Consider the following 17,199-nt stretch of genomic DNA (forward strand, 5'->3'; position numbering starts at 1 on the left):
CATAAACTGAAAAAAAATTTCATGTCAGATTGAATCTAAAACTGTCTGTTGTATAATTTAGAAACAAGGCATAATCTTAAGCAGTAGAAGCCTCGGAGACATCCCAGTGGTGTTTCCACAGGAAATAAGAGTCTGAAGCCACAAACACTTGTAAAAGAATCAATATCGAAACATGTTATTTCCACCAGATAACCCAATCCACCCGCTTGCTGTGGACAGCATATTTTGTGTGTTTGTGTGTGCGTGACAGACTGTGTGTTTTTAAATATGTGAGGTCCAAACCAGAAGAGCCAACTATATTAGTGAGGTCTGATTTGTGAGGATAGAAATTCTGTCGGGGAAAGATTTATGATGACAGTAGGTCTCCATAAATTCAGAAAAATAATGCTTTATGTGTCTCTGTATGTGTGTGAGTGTATTTCCATGTGTGCGAATGCACAGATGCCCTTGTCCTACATCCACAGCCCTGGAGGTACTGTAAATTCCAGTCCTCCGGAGACTTTCAGACGCCTGAAAAATTCACAATGTCTCTCATGGCCAAGTACCATCAGATCAGACCCCGGAGCAGGAAATGCACGGAGAGAGCCTCAGCGCTTTTTCTGTTCGACGGAGCACAGGAAAAGCCACTGAGAGAAGAAGAGAAGAGGAGGGGAGGGGAAGGAGATGCTGGCCACCTGTCACTGTCTGACAGAGGAGGGGTAAGGATAAAGAATGGAAATAAGAAGACATCGAGAGAGGAAAAAAAGAGTGAAGAACACTAATCTTGGTAAGCAAACGAGCACCGACTTGGAGTAGACATCGATTTGGGGCGTGATGGAGAGCTTCAGGAGAAAAACTGTGACTGAGTAAATATACCTCTCTATCAAACGGAGGCAGCGAGACTCACAACAGTGCCAACTCTCTTCCTCTCTTTTTTTTTTTTCCCTTCTCGATTAAGCAGCTCCTCTCTTCTCACGGAGAGCAGGCCATCTGTCAATACTTACTCCTCCCATACTCACATGGGTTGACACACAAACACAAAGGCTGGGTCTGCGTACAATAATATTGAAATCATCTGCAAATACACAGAGTTCAATGAGCACATTACTGAAATAATCCAATAAAAAAAGACCCATTCAGGCCATTTATGTCAGATTACATTTGACTAACATCTCCACATGAGCTCCCTAATATGCTACATAAATTAGGCAAAAAGAATTGTGAAGATAACACATTTTATTTAGTGCTGTTATGGTTTCAGGTAGCTTTGCTTTGTTTGATTTTCTCGCATTAGTTCCAGTCAGGAGAAATATTAAGACTGAGTTCCTAAAGACTGGATGCATCAGGAGAAGCTTTGCTGTTTAAATGGCAGATTTATTCTGGTAGGTTTACACAATGTGCAGAGCTTAGAAAGGTTTTCTGCACGCAAAGCAGAGTTTTATAAATTAAGTTTTCCACCAACTGGAGCTGAGACTCTTCTCCCTCGTGGCTAAAGATTCATGAGTGCAATAACATAACCTGGTTGGCACGAAACATACAATTCTGGCTCTGAATTGAAATGAGTAATAAATACTGGCCCAAATTTTGGCAGCTGAAATAAATTCTCCATATGGTAAAATTTTCAATCACTAAGTGAAGACTTCAATAAAAATATATATTTATACATATATATATATATATATATATATATATATATATATATATATATATATATATATATATATATATATATATATATATATATATACATATATATATATATATACATATATATATATATATATATATATATATATACATATATATATATATACATATATATATATATATATACATATATATATATATATATACATATATATATATATATATATATATATATATATATACATATATATATATATATATATATATATATATATATATATATATATATATATATATATATATATATGTATGTATAGCATCCATTCTTCTTTTAACAGCTGTCTATAAACATCTGGAAAGACAGGAGACCAGTTACTGATGTTTTAGAAGAGGAATGTTGTGCCTACACCGTAGACATTAATGCAACTCCATACCATCAGAGATGCCGGCAACTGTTGATGACAAGCTGGATGGTCCTTCTCCTTTTCAGTCCACTGGGCATGGCGATGTTACTGACCTGTTGCCAATTAACTTAATTAGTTGTCAAACGCTCCTCCAGTTGTTGTTGTTTCAATTCCTTTGCAGCCTCTTGTTGTTGTAACTGTTTTTAGATATGTTCCTTACATTTAATTCAAAATGAGCTCATATTGTCAATGAAATGGGAAAATGTATGTTTCAACATCTGATATGCTGTTTATGCTCTACTGGGGATAAATATTGAAATTTTCCAATCATTGCATTTTATTTTCATCTACATTATACATGGCACTCCAATGTATTTTATAATTTGGGTTATAACATATACAAGCATTAGAAGGAAGTCTAGTTTCCACATGATGGAACAATGTGGTAAACATGTCTTTATTGCAGTGTTTTTAGTTGTATTGCTGTCATGATTCTTTTTTTTTTTTGTTTGTTTTTTTTTGTCATTTCTTAACACAATTAAGTTGGTCCATAATGACAGACATGACTACCTTTATGTTTTCTAGTATCTGTTGAGTTAAAGATAAAATGAACATAGTCTAGGATTTCATGGCATTTTCACATATATCTGAATGTTTGTTTCTTGTATTAGAGTATTCTACACACACAACGTTTTCTTTGTAAAAAATGTTCCATAGCCTGTATAATCATGTAGCACTTGTATTTATATCAAATGACTCGCCAACCCCAGCTAATTAAGCCCAATAGCACAGTGTCTGATTTTTAAAAAAAAACAAACCAAAAACCTCAGGGATCTCCTGGAGCAGTGGTCTTCGATATCGGAAAGAAATTACACAAATTTGACCTGCATGGGAGAGCTGGAAGGAAAAGCCTTTGAAGTCTACAAAGAACATTCAAGGGAAAAGTACATTTTGCTGATGAACACAGAGGCAAAGACCAGGAGCCAGACGCCTTAAATTCTGTCTTCTTCTGACAAAAAACTGAGCACACAGAAATGTGCACCAGGACTGTTGTTGCAAAGCAGCAGATGTACGATTCTGTTTCATGACTTGTATTCATGATGCAGTGTGCTGTGCATGATCAGGCACATTCTCAGCCACAAATGGATTCAGACACTTAAAAAAAAGAAAAATAATAGCATTTATACTACAGTTAAATAGATTTGACAGTCGAAGCGGGAACAAAGAAAAGTGTAACAATTCCTAATTAAATATATGTCGATATGTCGATGAAGATGAGAGAATTAAATCTGCTACTTTCACTAGTCTTTGCTCTTGAATTACAACCTGACTGGAAGTATGCAAGTTACATATTTACATACACCCCCCCCCTCCTCCCGAAAAAAAAAAGACTAAATAAAAAACAACAGGTATTTAAACAAGGAATTACAAACAAAATGACAAAAAGTGAAAGAAAACCTTGTACAATAACAGGATCATGTCTCATGCAGGTCTCCAAACCTGTGATTTGTCTGCAGTGGAAGAATTCTGTCTGCATATTGAGTGATACAGTTTTGCATATCAGTGACACAGATGTACACACGGAGCAAGTAGGCTGCTTTACTTCTTCTCTTGAAAGAGTTGCTGAAAATATTAGATGGGGTTTGAGCCGTTCATCACCCAGTACTAGAAAAGGAGAACAACTTCCAAGTATCTGCTCTCTTCTTAAAATGACATTAGCAAGGTGTTTTCCAGCACTGCTCAAGCTCAAACACTCCCATTATGCATGGCTGCAGTTATTCACAGCACCCACAACTGCATTAGAGTGTAAAAGGAAAAGTTGTGACGAGAAACAAAAGTAGAAGAAAAAAAAATACTGTTAAACTATTCTTCCAGGTCGGAATAAAAGGAATTTACATTTGATTTGTGCCTTGTATGAAAAATGTGTGCATCTTCTGACCAACTATTCTTCCTGTACAAGGGTTTTTTGATTACGAAATAAAAATAAAAGAGGAAGTTGTTTCTGCATCTTGTCTCTGTGCTGTGATGTATAACTTTAGCGTACACTCTGAATGTCAGCTCAGACAGAATGTTAGGATGTTTAAGTGCAAACTTAACAAAAAAAAATTACCCACTGTAGTGGAAATTAGACATTTATCATCATTTTTCTGTTTTAATGTTACTTATTTATTCTTTTATGTAGTAGCAATATATATTCTACATGGTTTACAGTAGTTTAGAAAGCTTGCTTTAGTAAATGTATGCAACAACAAGATGTTCTGTTCCAGGGCCTGATTTGGTTGTTTTTGTTTGCCTAAAGAACGCTGTAAGACCCTGAGCTGCAGACAGAGCTCTCGAGACCTCTCGCTTGCAACAACTGTTCATTGTCAATAAACTGGACAGAACACAGTTCTTGATTTATTTTTCATCAGATAAATTCCACGACACCCACTTTTCTAAAACTTCTTTTAGAGACTTGGAACCTTATGCAAATGAGCATTTTTACAGACAGATGGTGAGGTGGTGAACTAAGCCAGACTGAAGTCATTAAATTCAAGATCAGCCCATAACTTTCCAATATGTAGAATAAGAACTATTAAAAATGCAGGTGTTATTTGTGCTTTGGATAATGCGCCATAACTATCCGGGCACATTTCAGCTAAAGAAGACAAAACTCAAAAACATATCAAATTTCAGTCAGTATTTCATCTGCACCGTCTCATAATGACTTCAGACACCTGTGGTCACTTGTTGAATAGTTAGCATGAAACAAGAATGTTAAAGCAACACTTCAGAAGCTTCCAACCTTAAAACTTCTAACTCATTTTGAAGCCACACTGACATTCCTTGTGTACATTACTGGGGTTATGGGGGGGCCGTCCTGGAGTATTTCTCCTAAGGTAGGCAATTCTATCATCTTTGGCCACGTCACAATTTCTAGCACAGAAAATCTTTATAACTTAAATTTCTGTTGCATTAACTAGTGAAAAATTAGTCACCTTGTGGTTGGTTTGAGGTTTACCACCATTACCTATCAATACATCAAAAAGCATAAAATGTGTTGCTTTCCCAAAAATGTTAAACGCTTTTGTAAAAAGCCCATTATTTCCATGTTTCATTATGCTTCGGCATGACTTTAATGCTAACATACATAAGCATGCACTTACTGCCCCGCACAACATCAGCACCCATTAACAACGAGGACAATGAATCACTTATCAGACTTCATTTGCATAACACACTGTGGCTCCACCAGCACTCAAACTATTATTCTTTCCAGCTGTGCAAAAAAAAAAAAAGGCAGATAACACAGAACATCTTTGACCTTGTTTTGGAACTACTACGTCGTGTGTGTGCACATATTCGTCATTATACAACGTGCTCCTAACTGCCAGGAACAAAGACCCTGAACGATTACAATCTATTGGCTCCTAAGTTGTTTGCTTTGTAAAAGATATATGAGTAAAGCAGCTTAGGGCCTTTACACAGAAACAAAGGGTCAAATACATCCCCCACCTGCTTGCACAAGCGCACACTCGCGTGCACAGATAAATACATAAAGTCTCTCGCTACCATTTGGCTTTATCAAAAGCAAACATGTGCACTTTGCTCACATCTGCCTCCTTGGCTTGTGTTCTACCCGTCAGTCTGACTGGCTGTCAGAGCAGAATGAAAGAGCAGGCAGATCGATAAAGATGCTGGCGTGATGAATGGAGGGAACAAAAAAGGAAAGGAAAAGAAGCAAGGGGAGGGAGGAACAAACATAGAAAGGGTGGCTGAAAAACCTTGCTATGTGCCAAAGGAAAAAAAAATCTGATGATTGCATGACGAAGCTGTAAGAAAAGGACTGCTGAGCCAGTAGGTTGGAGCCAAGATCCAATACCTCCCTGCAGAAATATAAGGGGTCACCTAGCCCATACTGCATAGGCAAAATGCTCATATGCGCACGTCCACATATATTACAAAGAGTTGCGAGAGCGCAGAGACGAAAAGTGACCACATCACTGAATGCAGCTGACATCACAACACAGCATACCATACACACTGTTGCATGCCATCTACATCCACCTCACACACATGCACACGTACACAAAAGCATAGTGTAATAGTGAACATGTCTGCATGACCCAGATTCAAGATCAGCATGTTTAGCTTGAAGCCTGTCCACTACTAAGTCTCCAAATCCCTACCCTTTCCAGGGAGGCTGTTCTGGGGTTGATCTTTGACCTCCATGTAAAGAGGGGGATGGAGGGGGCAAAAGAGGATTTCATTCTTGGCGACAATAAAACATTATTATTATTGCATACTTTCTAATACTTTTGAATACAATATTTATTTATTTCCTAAATCTTAGTTGTACTGCAGTTGTTTTGAAATTATCACAACTGTAAGGAGGCTTTTGTTATTCTAGACACTGAATAAAATTTAACTTTTCTTTTAATCTTGTGAAGTCTTACAGGAGCTGTTCTGTATAAATATAACTTACAAACATCAGCTACATAGCAAGACATTAGAGCTTTAAATACTTAGCATTAGCTGCCATGCTACGTAGCTAACAGGCTAAAGGTTTCAACTAATTTGCTACTGTTTCTTACAACCAAACGGTGCTATTCTTTTGGCAAATTGTCATAATTACATTCTGTGGAGCTAATAAAGGAAGTAGGAGTACCGTATTTATGAATGCAGAATAGAACCAATTTGTGTCAAAGCACAAGGTGCTTTATAAAATAAAATTCACAAAAAACAACAATGTATAACAAAATTACATGTAATTTTGTTTGTAACAATTGCTGGTCATAATTATTGATGTTAAATACCATCCTTATAATTCAGTTTGTACTGGCTTATACTGGATATAGGTTGTAGTTCATGAACTATAGGCGAGAGTATATCCTCGACAGGTCGCCGTTCCATCACATTAATTTTTATTCAGATTGAATACAACGAACAAAATTATAAAAAAATTTATTTGAGAAGTTTTGGTGCTGGAATGAAATATACATGAAGATTAAAAAAAGACTACAGTCACATCAACTTTTCCATCCCTTCTAATTAAATGACTATTTAAAAAATGGAAAATAATTTTGAAACTTATCTAATGTGTCAGATGACTCAGAACAGCTAATAACCCATCTTAAAGTGTTAAAGTCTTTTAAAGTGCCTTAAAGCCATACCTGCCATCGTTTGCATCAATGACTGCTGCCATTAGGAATGATAACAATCCCGTCAGAAGCGCTGGCACCTCACGTTCCAACTGGTATCATGTTGTAGTTCTCACAGTTAATAACATTTATCCTTCTGAGTAACTGATATTTATATGAATAGTCAGCATTTCAGAAGATGAAGGATACAATAAAGAAGAAGAAGAAAGAACACAGTAACAACAATCTGTCTCATGACACTCGGGCAAGCAATGTAAGTAGTAGCCAGCCTAAGTTTGCAGCCAGGTTAAATTAGCAGTTGACAGTGAACTGGACTTTTTAATAGACACACTACACAAAAAAAGACGAGGCTGATATAATGTTATGACATTCTTCTTCACTGAAACTGACTCACACAGGGAAAGGAAAGTTAGCAGCAACAGTAAGTTTGCATTTTGCTTTGCGCTGGGGTTTAGTGAAACCAGCCACAAGGAGTTTTGGCCTCTGGGAAACACCCGGAGGCTTTCCAAATGATGCATAAGGTACTCAGCTGGATATCACTGGAACCAGTGTCATTACCTCCAAGTTATGAAAGGATTTTGATTAAAATTTTCAGGAAATCTCAGAAACAGGATAAGGAACAACTGACTGGATATTTAGGGGTGATCCGGATCATTGCCTGGATCTAGGAAATTTTTGAAGAACTCTTTTCTGTTGGGATACTTTTACCATCAGAGCTTCTAACTCAAAATTAATGCACACAATAACTGGCAAAAAAAAACAAAACGTAAAAACTAAAAATAAAATACAATTTGTGGTTGGTGGAGGTCTGTGCCTCTGAAGCTTCTGTTTTTCTGCCGTACAATATAAAACTAAACTCAACATTTTTTTTACTGTAGAATTCTGCATGTGAATATGTGTCACCATTTGAAACTGTAGAACAACTTAAGTTCATTCATCCATTCATTATCCTAACCACTTAAGCCAATCAACAGTTGCGGAGAAGCTGGAGCCTATCCCAGCAGTCTTTGGGTGAAAGGCAACAACTTAAGTAGTTTTGATTCAAAACCAATTATTCCAGTCATGAACTTCTGCTTTGTCTTTGGGTGAAAGGCAACAACTTAAGTAGTTTTGATTCAAAACCAATTATTCCAGTCATGAACTTCTGCTTTGTTTTTTTTTTCATTCACACTGAGTTCTCTGCATTAAATTGAGTGATTCCACTGCAGAAAATACAACAAACAAAACAGGGTAAAATAGTTTACTGTATATGGATAATGTATATGAATAAGGGCATGAAATGGCACAGAACTCATCACATCAGACCTCACAAAAGAAAAAGAAGTACGTGAAAAATGTTCTGGGATTTCCTTTCAATGGGCATGATTCCATACAGAAACCCAAATCAGTTCCAAGAATTATGTGAGTGACATTTCCCCCCCTCCTAATTCAGCAGCAAAATTGCAGTAGAGCAGCAATTATCTCCCCCCAAATTAGATCCTGGATTTTCTCCTGACTTGCTTTAATGCAATAAACCATGCATCCTGTTAAGGTCAGCTGGAAATTCTCCCAAATGCATGCAGATAAACACAGATACGTCACTGGATTAGATTCCCTGAGCCTGAGGCAGCACAGTTCTGTTGTCCATAATAAATATTTCAATTTAAATCTATCAAATAATCATGGAAAGTCTTAATGCCTGAGATAATTTAAGACATGAACAAACACTGAGACAAACACATTAGAGAGAAGGGTGATGAAGCCCATTTATCCCCCCTGCACACAGAAGCCAACTGGTTGTATTAAGGCATCCATGAAACATCCAACGTCTGTCTAAAGCAGAGGACAACATGGGCTGGTTAGGTCAAGGACAAGTATGTCAGTGTTTCTATTCTGGGCACATAGATGACTTATTTAAACCTTCCTTTGCCTCATGACACCCATAATGCTCACAAGGCCTGGGCGTCTGGCTGAGCACTCCTCCTTCTGTGCATGTCGGCTGTACACTGCCATGTTTACCTCGTTTTATCCATGCCAATGAACCACAAACAATACACCAAAATACAGTATTTACAAGAGCCTCCACTTGCAACTCGTCCCACCTGCGGTTTGTTATGCACGTTCCCTAAACTCCGATTGTTAAAATGATTGCTCCAGCTAGACCTTCTTGTGTCAGTCAGCAGCAGTTCATACCATGAAGCACTTGAAGGAACAATTCCAGAGTGTGAGTGGAACAGTTTTTTTTTTTTCTTGCAACGTTTTTCACAGTTTGTATTGCAGAGCGATGTGCTGATGGTGCTGGTCAGAGGCAGAAGCATGAAGCACAACAGTGTTGGATGCTGACTGTTCTAGCATGATTTTATGCGTGAATGAGTGATTAATTCAGCTTTCTATGTGCGGGTCTGTATGTGTGTGTGTGTCTGTGCATGTTGCTATGGTAACCTGGGTGTAGGTTAAGTTGCCCCATGGAGAATGCTCGCAGCTCTACAAGGCCAGATGCCCCGCCTCTTGGGACTGCAGGCAGTAAACGCTGTGCCAATTCAAGGCCGGGGCACATGCGATGCAGCTGGATGGCATCTGTCTCCATACCTGACTTTCTGTTTGGATTTTATGTGTACATCCTCAATCAAAAGGCATGACCCTTTTTTTTTTTTTTTAAAGAAAAGCACAAACACACGAGCACAAATTGCTGAGTGGGACGTTGTCCAGTCCTCTCTGCCCCCACCACAACTGCCGATGGCCTTGGAGGCGGTCCAGGCTTCCAACTGAACTACATCTGTTGCTTCAGCCTTAATGCCCTGCCTTGTATTGACATGCACAAATGTAATTAACTTTCAGAGAGATTTTACCAGAGGAAAGAGGCAAGCAAGCACAAAAATATGTCATGAACTGAATGGATTGGGAAGATTTGGATGTGATGACAGCTGTGGGAAGGAAGGGGAGCAAAATATCTGATGAAAAATGAGCAGATTTTCTACGGAGCTCTTCAGAAGTTAAATGTAGCTGCATCTGAATAATTTAACCTTAAGAAGAGGGCTCCTGCTGGGCCAGTGGACATCTGCCATAGGACAATCCACCCCACAGAGTAATTAGCGTGCTTACTGCTCCATCATATCATTAATATCCATAAATAACAGCAGGCTGTGTGATTCGGCATAATGTTCCGAGTGTCACAAGGTGCATTTCCACAAGCTTTTACTGCTCTACTCTGCCGCCTGCTGCGCCTCAAATTTCCTCCAATACAAGAATTGTTGCCTTAGGTTCACTTTAGCTCCTACTCAAAACCCAATGATGCATAGTGGCAGAACAAAGAAATGAGGGGAAAGTTTCTTCTTTGCCGTAGAATTAAATAGAAAAAAAAAAGAGTTAACAAAGAAGTGAGTTCCACCTTCTCAAATTAGGGAACTACAAAGAGTTTGAGTACAATGAGCACAGCTGATCCAGCAGGAGTCTCACTATACCGAAGGCCACACACACATGCATATATGCACATGAAAGCAGGAATATGAACACACTTTTTCTACTCGAATGCACACAAATAATTTGCCCATCAGAGAAATTGAACAAATGGCCGTTTTTTTCTATCATTTCAGAAGCACAGGCAAGGAATTTTGACATCAGAGGAACCCGAATACTACAACATGGAGCTTCACTTATCTGCGCTGCATCCAGTAGCAGGGTACATATCCAAGGTTATTGTGACCATCACCCCAGACAGGACTAGAAAATTAAGCACTTCTATATATTCAATTCAATTCAATTCAACTTTATTTATATAGCGTCAAATCACGGCAATGCCATCTCAAGACGCTTTACAGACAGAGGGGAAAACATAATGAAAGCCAATTCATAATAGCCTATATAAGGAAACCAACAGATTGAGTTGAGTCCAACTCAATCTCCCATCCTGAGCAAGCACACTGGCAACAGTGGGAAGGAAAAAACTCCCTTTTAACAGGAAGGAAACCTATTCATGAACAATTCACAGGACAGGCAAAGGGATGATACTAGTTTGTCTTCAAACCAGATTTAAACTTAAATTTGGCCTCACATATAAGGACAGAATCAATCAGACCGTTTTAATTCATGAACTCCAACACCAATAAGAAGCCTTTCTATGCAGCAGATAAAAATACTGAAACAGCATATTTTAAGAACATAATCTGAACAACAGAAATATTTTAGCCAAACTGTATTTATGTATTTTATATATATATATATATATATATATATATATATATATATATATATATATATATATATATATATATATATATATATATATATATATATAGCTGTTAGTTTAAGTATTTGAAATGACACTCCAACTTTGGGTCTGTTCAGTTTTGGCCAAGATGTTTTCAATTTACTTTTATTGTTTCAAAGTTAAATAAATTTTTCCAGACAATAATAGTGATTAAATTTATTATATTAATCTCTTTTACAAATATTCGATTTAATAAACACTCAAAATCCATTTAAATGAAAAGAAAAACTTTGCCTTTTGGGGCAAATTTTATTATGCAATTAAAATGCCATTAATCAAGAATTATTCATTAGACAGACTGTCAAGTCACACTCTTAATATAGATAGATAGATAGATAGATAGATAGATAGATAGATAGATAGATAGATAGATAGATAGATAGATAGATAGACAGACAGACAGGAGAGCACCTATGTATATATATATATATATATATATATATATATATGTAGGTGCTCTCCTGTCACCAGTCCATCATGGGGCCAACACAACAACACAAAGAGACAAACAACCACTCAGGCTCACTCCTCTGGAGAATTTGGACCCATTACTTAACCTGTCAATCATGTCTTTGGACGGTGGGAATAAGATGGAATACCTGGAGAGAACAACAACTCCACACACTCTACACTGAAAGGCCACCATTTGTAACCCCCTCCCCCAGCTGAGGTTTGAACCAGTGACCCTCTTGCTGTCAGTGTGCAGTGCTAACTACTCAACCTTATAGCTAACTCTCCTCATATTCCTCACTGTGCATCATTCGGTCTGAAACAGGGATCCTCAATCCTGGTCCTGCAGGGTTGGTGTCCTGCCCGCTTTCCAAGTGTCCTGCTGCAACACACCTGATTCAAAACAATGTGTATTAAGCAGACATGCAGAGCTTGTCTGAGTTAGAGTTAGGTGTATCCCACAAGGGACACTTGGAAAACCTGCAGGACACCAGCCCCCGAGGACCAGGATTGACCATCCCTGGTCTATAAGTTCATATCTACAGCCTCAGAACTAAAAAGTTCTCAGACAGTGAGTACTTTGAATGCTAAACACATTACATCTTCACGTACAGAAAACCAAAGTCATACCTGGTAAAATCATTTAGAATACAGAAATTTATTTTAATACTGAACTGAAATAGTAACTTAGGGTGCTTTCACATCAGGATAGTTCTCTAGAATCGGTCCAGTTGGGGACTCGGCTCAGTTGTAGGGGGTGTATTCATTCAGACCGAGATCACGTTCCCGCTGCACTTTGGTCAAACACGCCAAACCTTTCCTATAATATATCCCCATTCCCACCAAAGGTGTCGCTGCACGAGTATTTAGCAAAAGAGAGAACATGACCCGCATGAAGATGAAAACTCCAATGTGAATTAAGCATAGAGCACTAAACTATTGCTGTTTTGGGTTTTTTATTTTGTTTTAAGCAGACATGCTGCAGATTTACACTGCAACAATGACCGCAGTATGAACAACAGACAAGGCAGAGGACTCTTAACACGATTGTTATGTATTTACTCACAATGCAATGCTACGTCAAAGCAGGAAATGACTTTCTTTTGTAGTCCGCTTCCTGTATTTAGTCCACTTGAATCGGGCTGAGACCTGTATTTGTAGGTGGACCGGGTGGCTACAGAGCGTTTAGTAACTTTAAGTTTGCCTTTGCGATTAAAAGCGCCACAGAAAAAGAATATAAAAAGAGCATCAGAATATAGGAAATCAAGCCAAACAGTATGAAATAAAAAGAAGAAAAATAACTAATTGTAACTCACCTGTTTCCAGTTGTCGAAGATAATTACTTTGCTGTCCTCGTCGTCCACCGTCACTGTGCACTCATAGCCCTCACCTGCAACCAAATACCCATGTGACACACATCAGCAAACATCATTTACTTAATACAAGATCAATTGTTGTGCTTACAAACTAAGAGTGTGGTGTGCATTGGTAAAATATTTTACTTTACATAAATTTGACACTAGTAACACAAAATAAGATGCTTTGCTAAAGCCAAGTATCTGCAGTTTCAGGCACTACGTCAGTGTGTTAACTGCATGTCCTTGACCTACTCCTGATACTTAAACTCATTGTCAGGGTGGGTGTTTAAATAGTCAATGCTCAAGGGGGGAACTTTGGGAAAAATACTATGAGGAGGATAAGGTGGTATCTATTATGGCGCCATAATTACAAAGCAAGAGTAAGACTGTTGATCTGTTGTGCAAAACTGAATGTCACCCACTACATCTTCAATTTGGATTAAAATCAACAAAACCCTCGAACAATAGAAAGCATCTGATTCACTAAACGGCATGCTGTTTGTTTGGATAAATTACTTTAGCGCTTATCCTGCTCCATTTTTATATCTGAAATCAAAAGTGTATTTATGTAGTGATAAAGTGAAATAAACCAGCATGTTTCCATTCTAGATGTGTTTAAACATTGCAGGTGTGAAAAGAATAAACTCTGCATTATTAACTGTGCATGATCATTATGCCTCAGAAAATATTCTCGCTAGATTTGCTTTGACCCAAATTTCTTGAATGAATCTGCAAATCCTCAATCTTGACAGAAATGTGTTTTTCCAGGCACAAGCACATCAAACTTCTGGTGTAAATTAACGCTCCCTCATTAGTTATCACATAACGAAGCTAATGGGGGCAGGAAAAATGTTACTCCGCTTACAGCTAATACAATGTTTCAGCAAATGCTTTCTAATAGGTTGAGTTATGATACGTGAATCCAGTAGTACAACATGGGTTGTGATAAATGCTGTGTGTTGGGAGACAAGCACATCAGCTTCATGCATTAGACACTGCAGTCTGACACTGACAATGACTGATCGACTGGCTGGCTGAAGGGTTGATTATCCCTGGTGTTACACTGACCCAATGACTGACAGAGGCTACCGGGGACGGAAAGGGAAAAACACTGTAGCGACTTTCATCCTTGGAGGGGAAATAGAGGCCCTTTCCATATGAAGTTCACACTATATGACACTAAAAAGACCTCCTTGATATGGTGCCAATGCTTGCCTTTGCTCATTTATACTGACTAAGGCAGGGATCCGCAATCTTGGTCCTAGATGGCCACTGTCCTGCAGGTTTTAAAAGTTGTGTGGCTAAATCAATGGGTTGTGCTTGCTTAACATTAAGTGCCGCACAAGTCTGAGATTAAAGCAGGTGTATTGCAGCAGGGAAGCTTCTGCAGGACACCTGCCCTTAAGGATCAGGATTAAGGATCCCTGGACTTGGGGCTACTAATGCCAAAGTGTATTCCCTCCATGTGATGGTAGCCTTGGTTCCAATTGTTCTCCTTTACAAGCAAATATCTGGCTCTGTGACTGTCTGCCACATTTCCCCTTCACATTGCTTCCGTATTTTACATTAAAGTCTAAAAAGGGTGCAGCCTTATCAACCCATCATGACTTGGGTTGAATTCACACCAGGACAGTCAAGGGAGCTTGGTTTGATTGGGTAGAAATTCCGAAAAACTTTGCATCTTTTTTTATTTGATTTGCTTTCACATCACAATTTACTCAGGTGGATTAATCCTCCTAAACAAAGTCATGCAGTTACAACCTCTGCTCTCAAGTAGTGATATTCCCTGACCAAGAAGAAGAAAATAGAAAATCCTGCTCATTGATTGGCCAGGTCTAAAATTGGCTCATTCATCGCATGTAAACATTCATTCATTCATTCATTCATTTGTTTTCATAACCGCTTAATCCAATTCAGGGTCGTGGGGGAAGCTGGAGCCTATCCCAGCAGTCTCTGGGCGAAAGGCGGGATACACTCTGGACAGCTCGCCAGTCCATCGCAGGGCCACATGTAAACAATGGGGCAGAAATCATAGTTATGCAGTCTTTGGGTCTGTGTTTTTGATATTTAAACCCAATGCAGTTTTCACTAGAATCTGCCCATTATGAACCGCAAGGAGAAGAAGCAAGCTATCTGGCATGTTGTACCATGTCACTTCATCTCTTTGATTCACTGGATGGTTCATTATCTGCAAGCAAACCACACCAGGGTTCACCCGTTTTCAAGCAAACCAGAGTTTGCTTCTTTGGTTCGCACCAGTGTGAATGCATGTTCACACTTCTCTAAACAAACCACGGAAGTCGACCAGGTTTTGTTTGGAAGTGGACCATTCGGTGCCAGTGTGAATGCGACCTTACAATTCTTTCACTCTGGCCTCTCCACGGTGCTACATAGGAGTAAATAAGTACTGACAATGGATGGATTGTTTTACCTTCATAATGATTTTCTTCTTGTTGTTATTGGTTTTAGTTTTTAATATTTAAGAAAGATGTTACACTTGTGCAAAGGCCATATAAACTCCAGTTATCTCAGAGTACCTCCCAAGGTAGGTTTCCTAAATGTAAACCTTAAAGACGTTTTAAAAAGATCTCCCACTCCCTGTTCAGGTCATTACCACAAGCTTGTGTCTCAGAGTCTATAGAGAGGGATCTGTCCGACTGTCCAGCCAGGGATAAGGCAAGCGATGACTTGCCAACACCATTCTGTCCCAGCAGAACTATCCGCAATGCGCCGCCATGGCTTTGGTAAGCTGGCTGGGCTGCCGCCGACTGGCTGAAGGACTCATCTCTAGGCACGGCTGTGTCAATGATAGGCAACGTGGTAGGATCCTCCAAACCAGGGATCCAATCGCAGTCATCTGATACGGCCTCTTCCCTCCGCAACTGGTGTTTGACAGGCAGGGGTGTGCTCCCTCGCCGGAGAGGCGGTGCCGTAGTCAGAAACATACTGTACTAGAATTAATTGAGACAGAAAAAGAGAAAACTGTGAGCACAATAAAAGAGCCACTTGGTTTGAAAAGACATGGTAATGCACCAAGAAATAAGGTCTTGAAAAAAAATGTTCTAAAGTCCCAAACAAGCTGCAGATCTACCTGTTTGACACTGCCTGTTGTAGTAAATGTTAACACTATAAAACAGGGGGAAGGGTGTCTCCAGTGTGTAAGAAAAAGGGAGGTGATAACAGCAGCGGTGAGACAGATGAGGTGTTAGTGTGAGAGAGCGATGCTGATGAAGAAACTGTCAAAGGGAAGTAAGAGAGAAGAAGAAAGCTGGTAAGGTGGGGTTGAGGGGGGGGGTATGGAGTTCACAGAGATGCACAGGCAGGGGTAGCTGCTGAAAGATTGCAAGAGACAGTGGGCTGATAAGGACTCAGTCAACGGGGTGGAGACCTGAGACAAAGAAAAGAGGTGTGTATATCAGAGACACAAGGGGAGAAAAAAAAGACAGACTGCAGCTGTGTGTAACAGGGGAATAAGTGTGGTCAGGTGGCTCTTGTACACTGTACATAATGAGTGCAGGCTTAATTCATGTGAAAGGAGGACAAAACAATAAAATCATTATCTCTATCCCTCATTATTTCAGAAATGAAACCGGTATTGATTGCTGCTAGAAATCTTCCCCAGAATAATAGCTTGCCAGAGACACTGGAGAAGTGTGTAAGTTTGTGTGCGCATTTTGCAACAGGTCAACCATTGATGACCCTCATCAATATAAATACAGGAATTAATCTAGCATCAGCAGCTCCGCTGGGCATCTGTGGCTCAGAGTCCACCAGTGGCAAAGCAAAACTAAGTTACTGTCACTTAATTAAAGGAGACAGAAACACAAACAGGAGCACATTAGACCAAAAAATTGGGTTAAGTTACATAATTTACCTTAACCAATGAGAGGCCAGCCTGACACACATAATTTATATAGTTTGTGAGACACTTGGCATTTCAAAATCCTGTTGAATCTGATTCTAGTCTTCTGCCC

General features: G+C 38.9%; 1 protein-coding gene across 1 annotated transcript in view; it reads right to left on the reverse strand.

Moving 5' to 3' along the window:
* rem2 (RAS (RAD and GEM)-like GTP binding 2) overlaps positions 1-16,170 on the reverse strand; it is a gene marked incomplete at both ends in the record, with an annotated part of 34,229 nt that extends 18,059 nt beyond the window's left edge. Inside the window, 2 exons of the mRNA XM_079243152.1 lie at positions 13,184-13,257; positions 15,840-16,170. Of these exons, the coding sequence (XP_079099278.1) occupies positions 13,184-13,257; positions 15,840-16,170 (405 nt within the window). The remainder of the gene's footprint in view (positions 1-13,183; positions 13,258-15,839) is intronic.
* Positions 16,171-17,199: the final 1,029 nt, after the last annotated feature.

Source organism: Telmatherina bonti (assembly GCF_933228915.1).
Source record: "Telmatherina bonti genome assembly, chromosome: 7".
In the NCBI taxonomy this organism is placed as follows: domain Eukaryota; kingdom Metazoa; phylum Chordata; class Actinopteri; order Atheriniformes; family Telmatherinidae; genus Telmatherina; species Telmatherina bonti.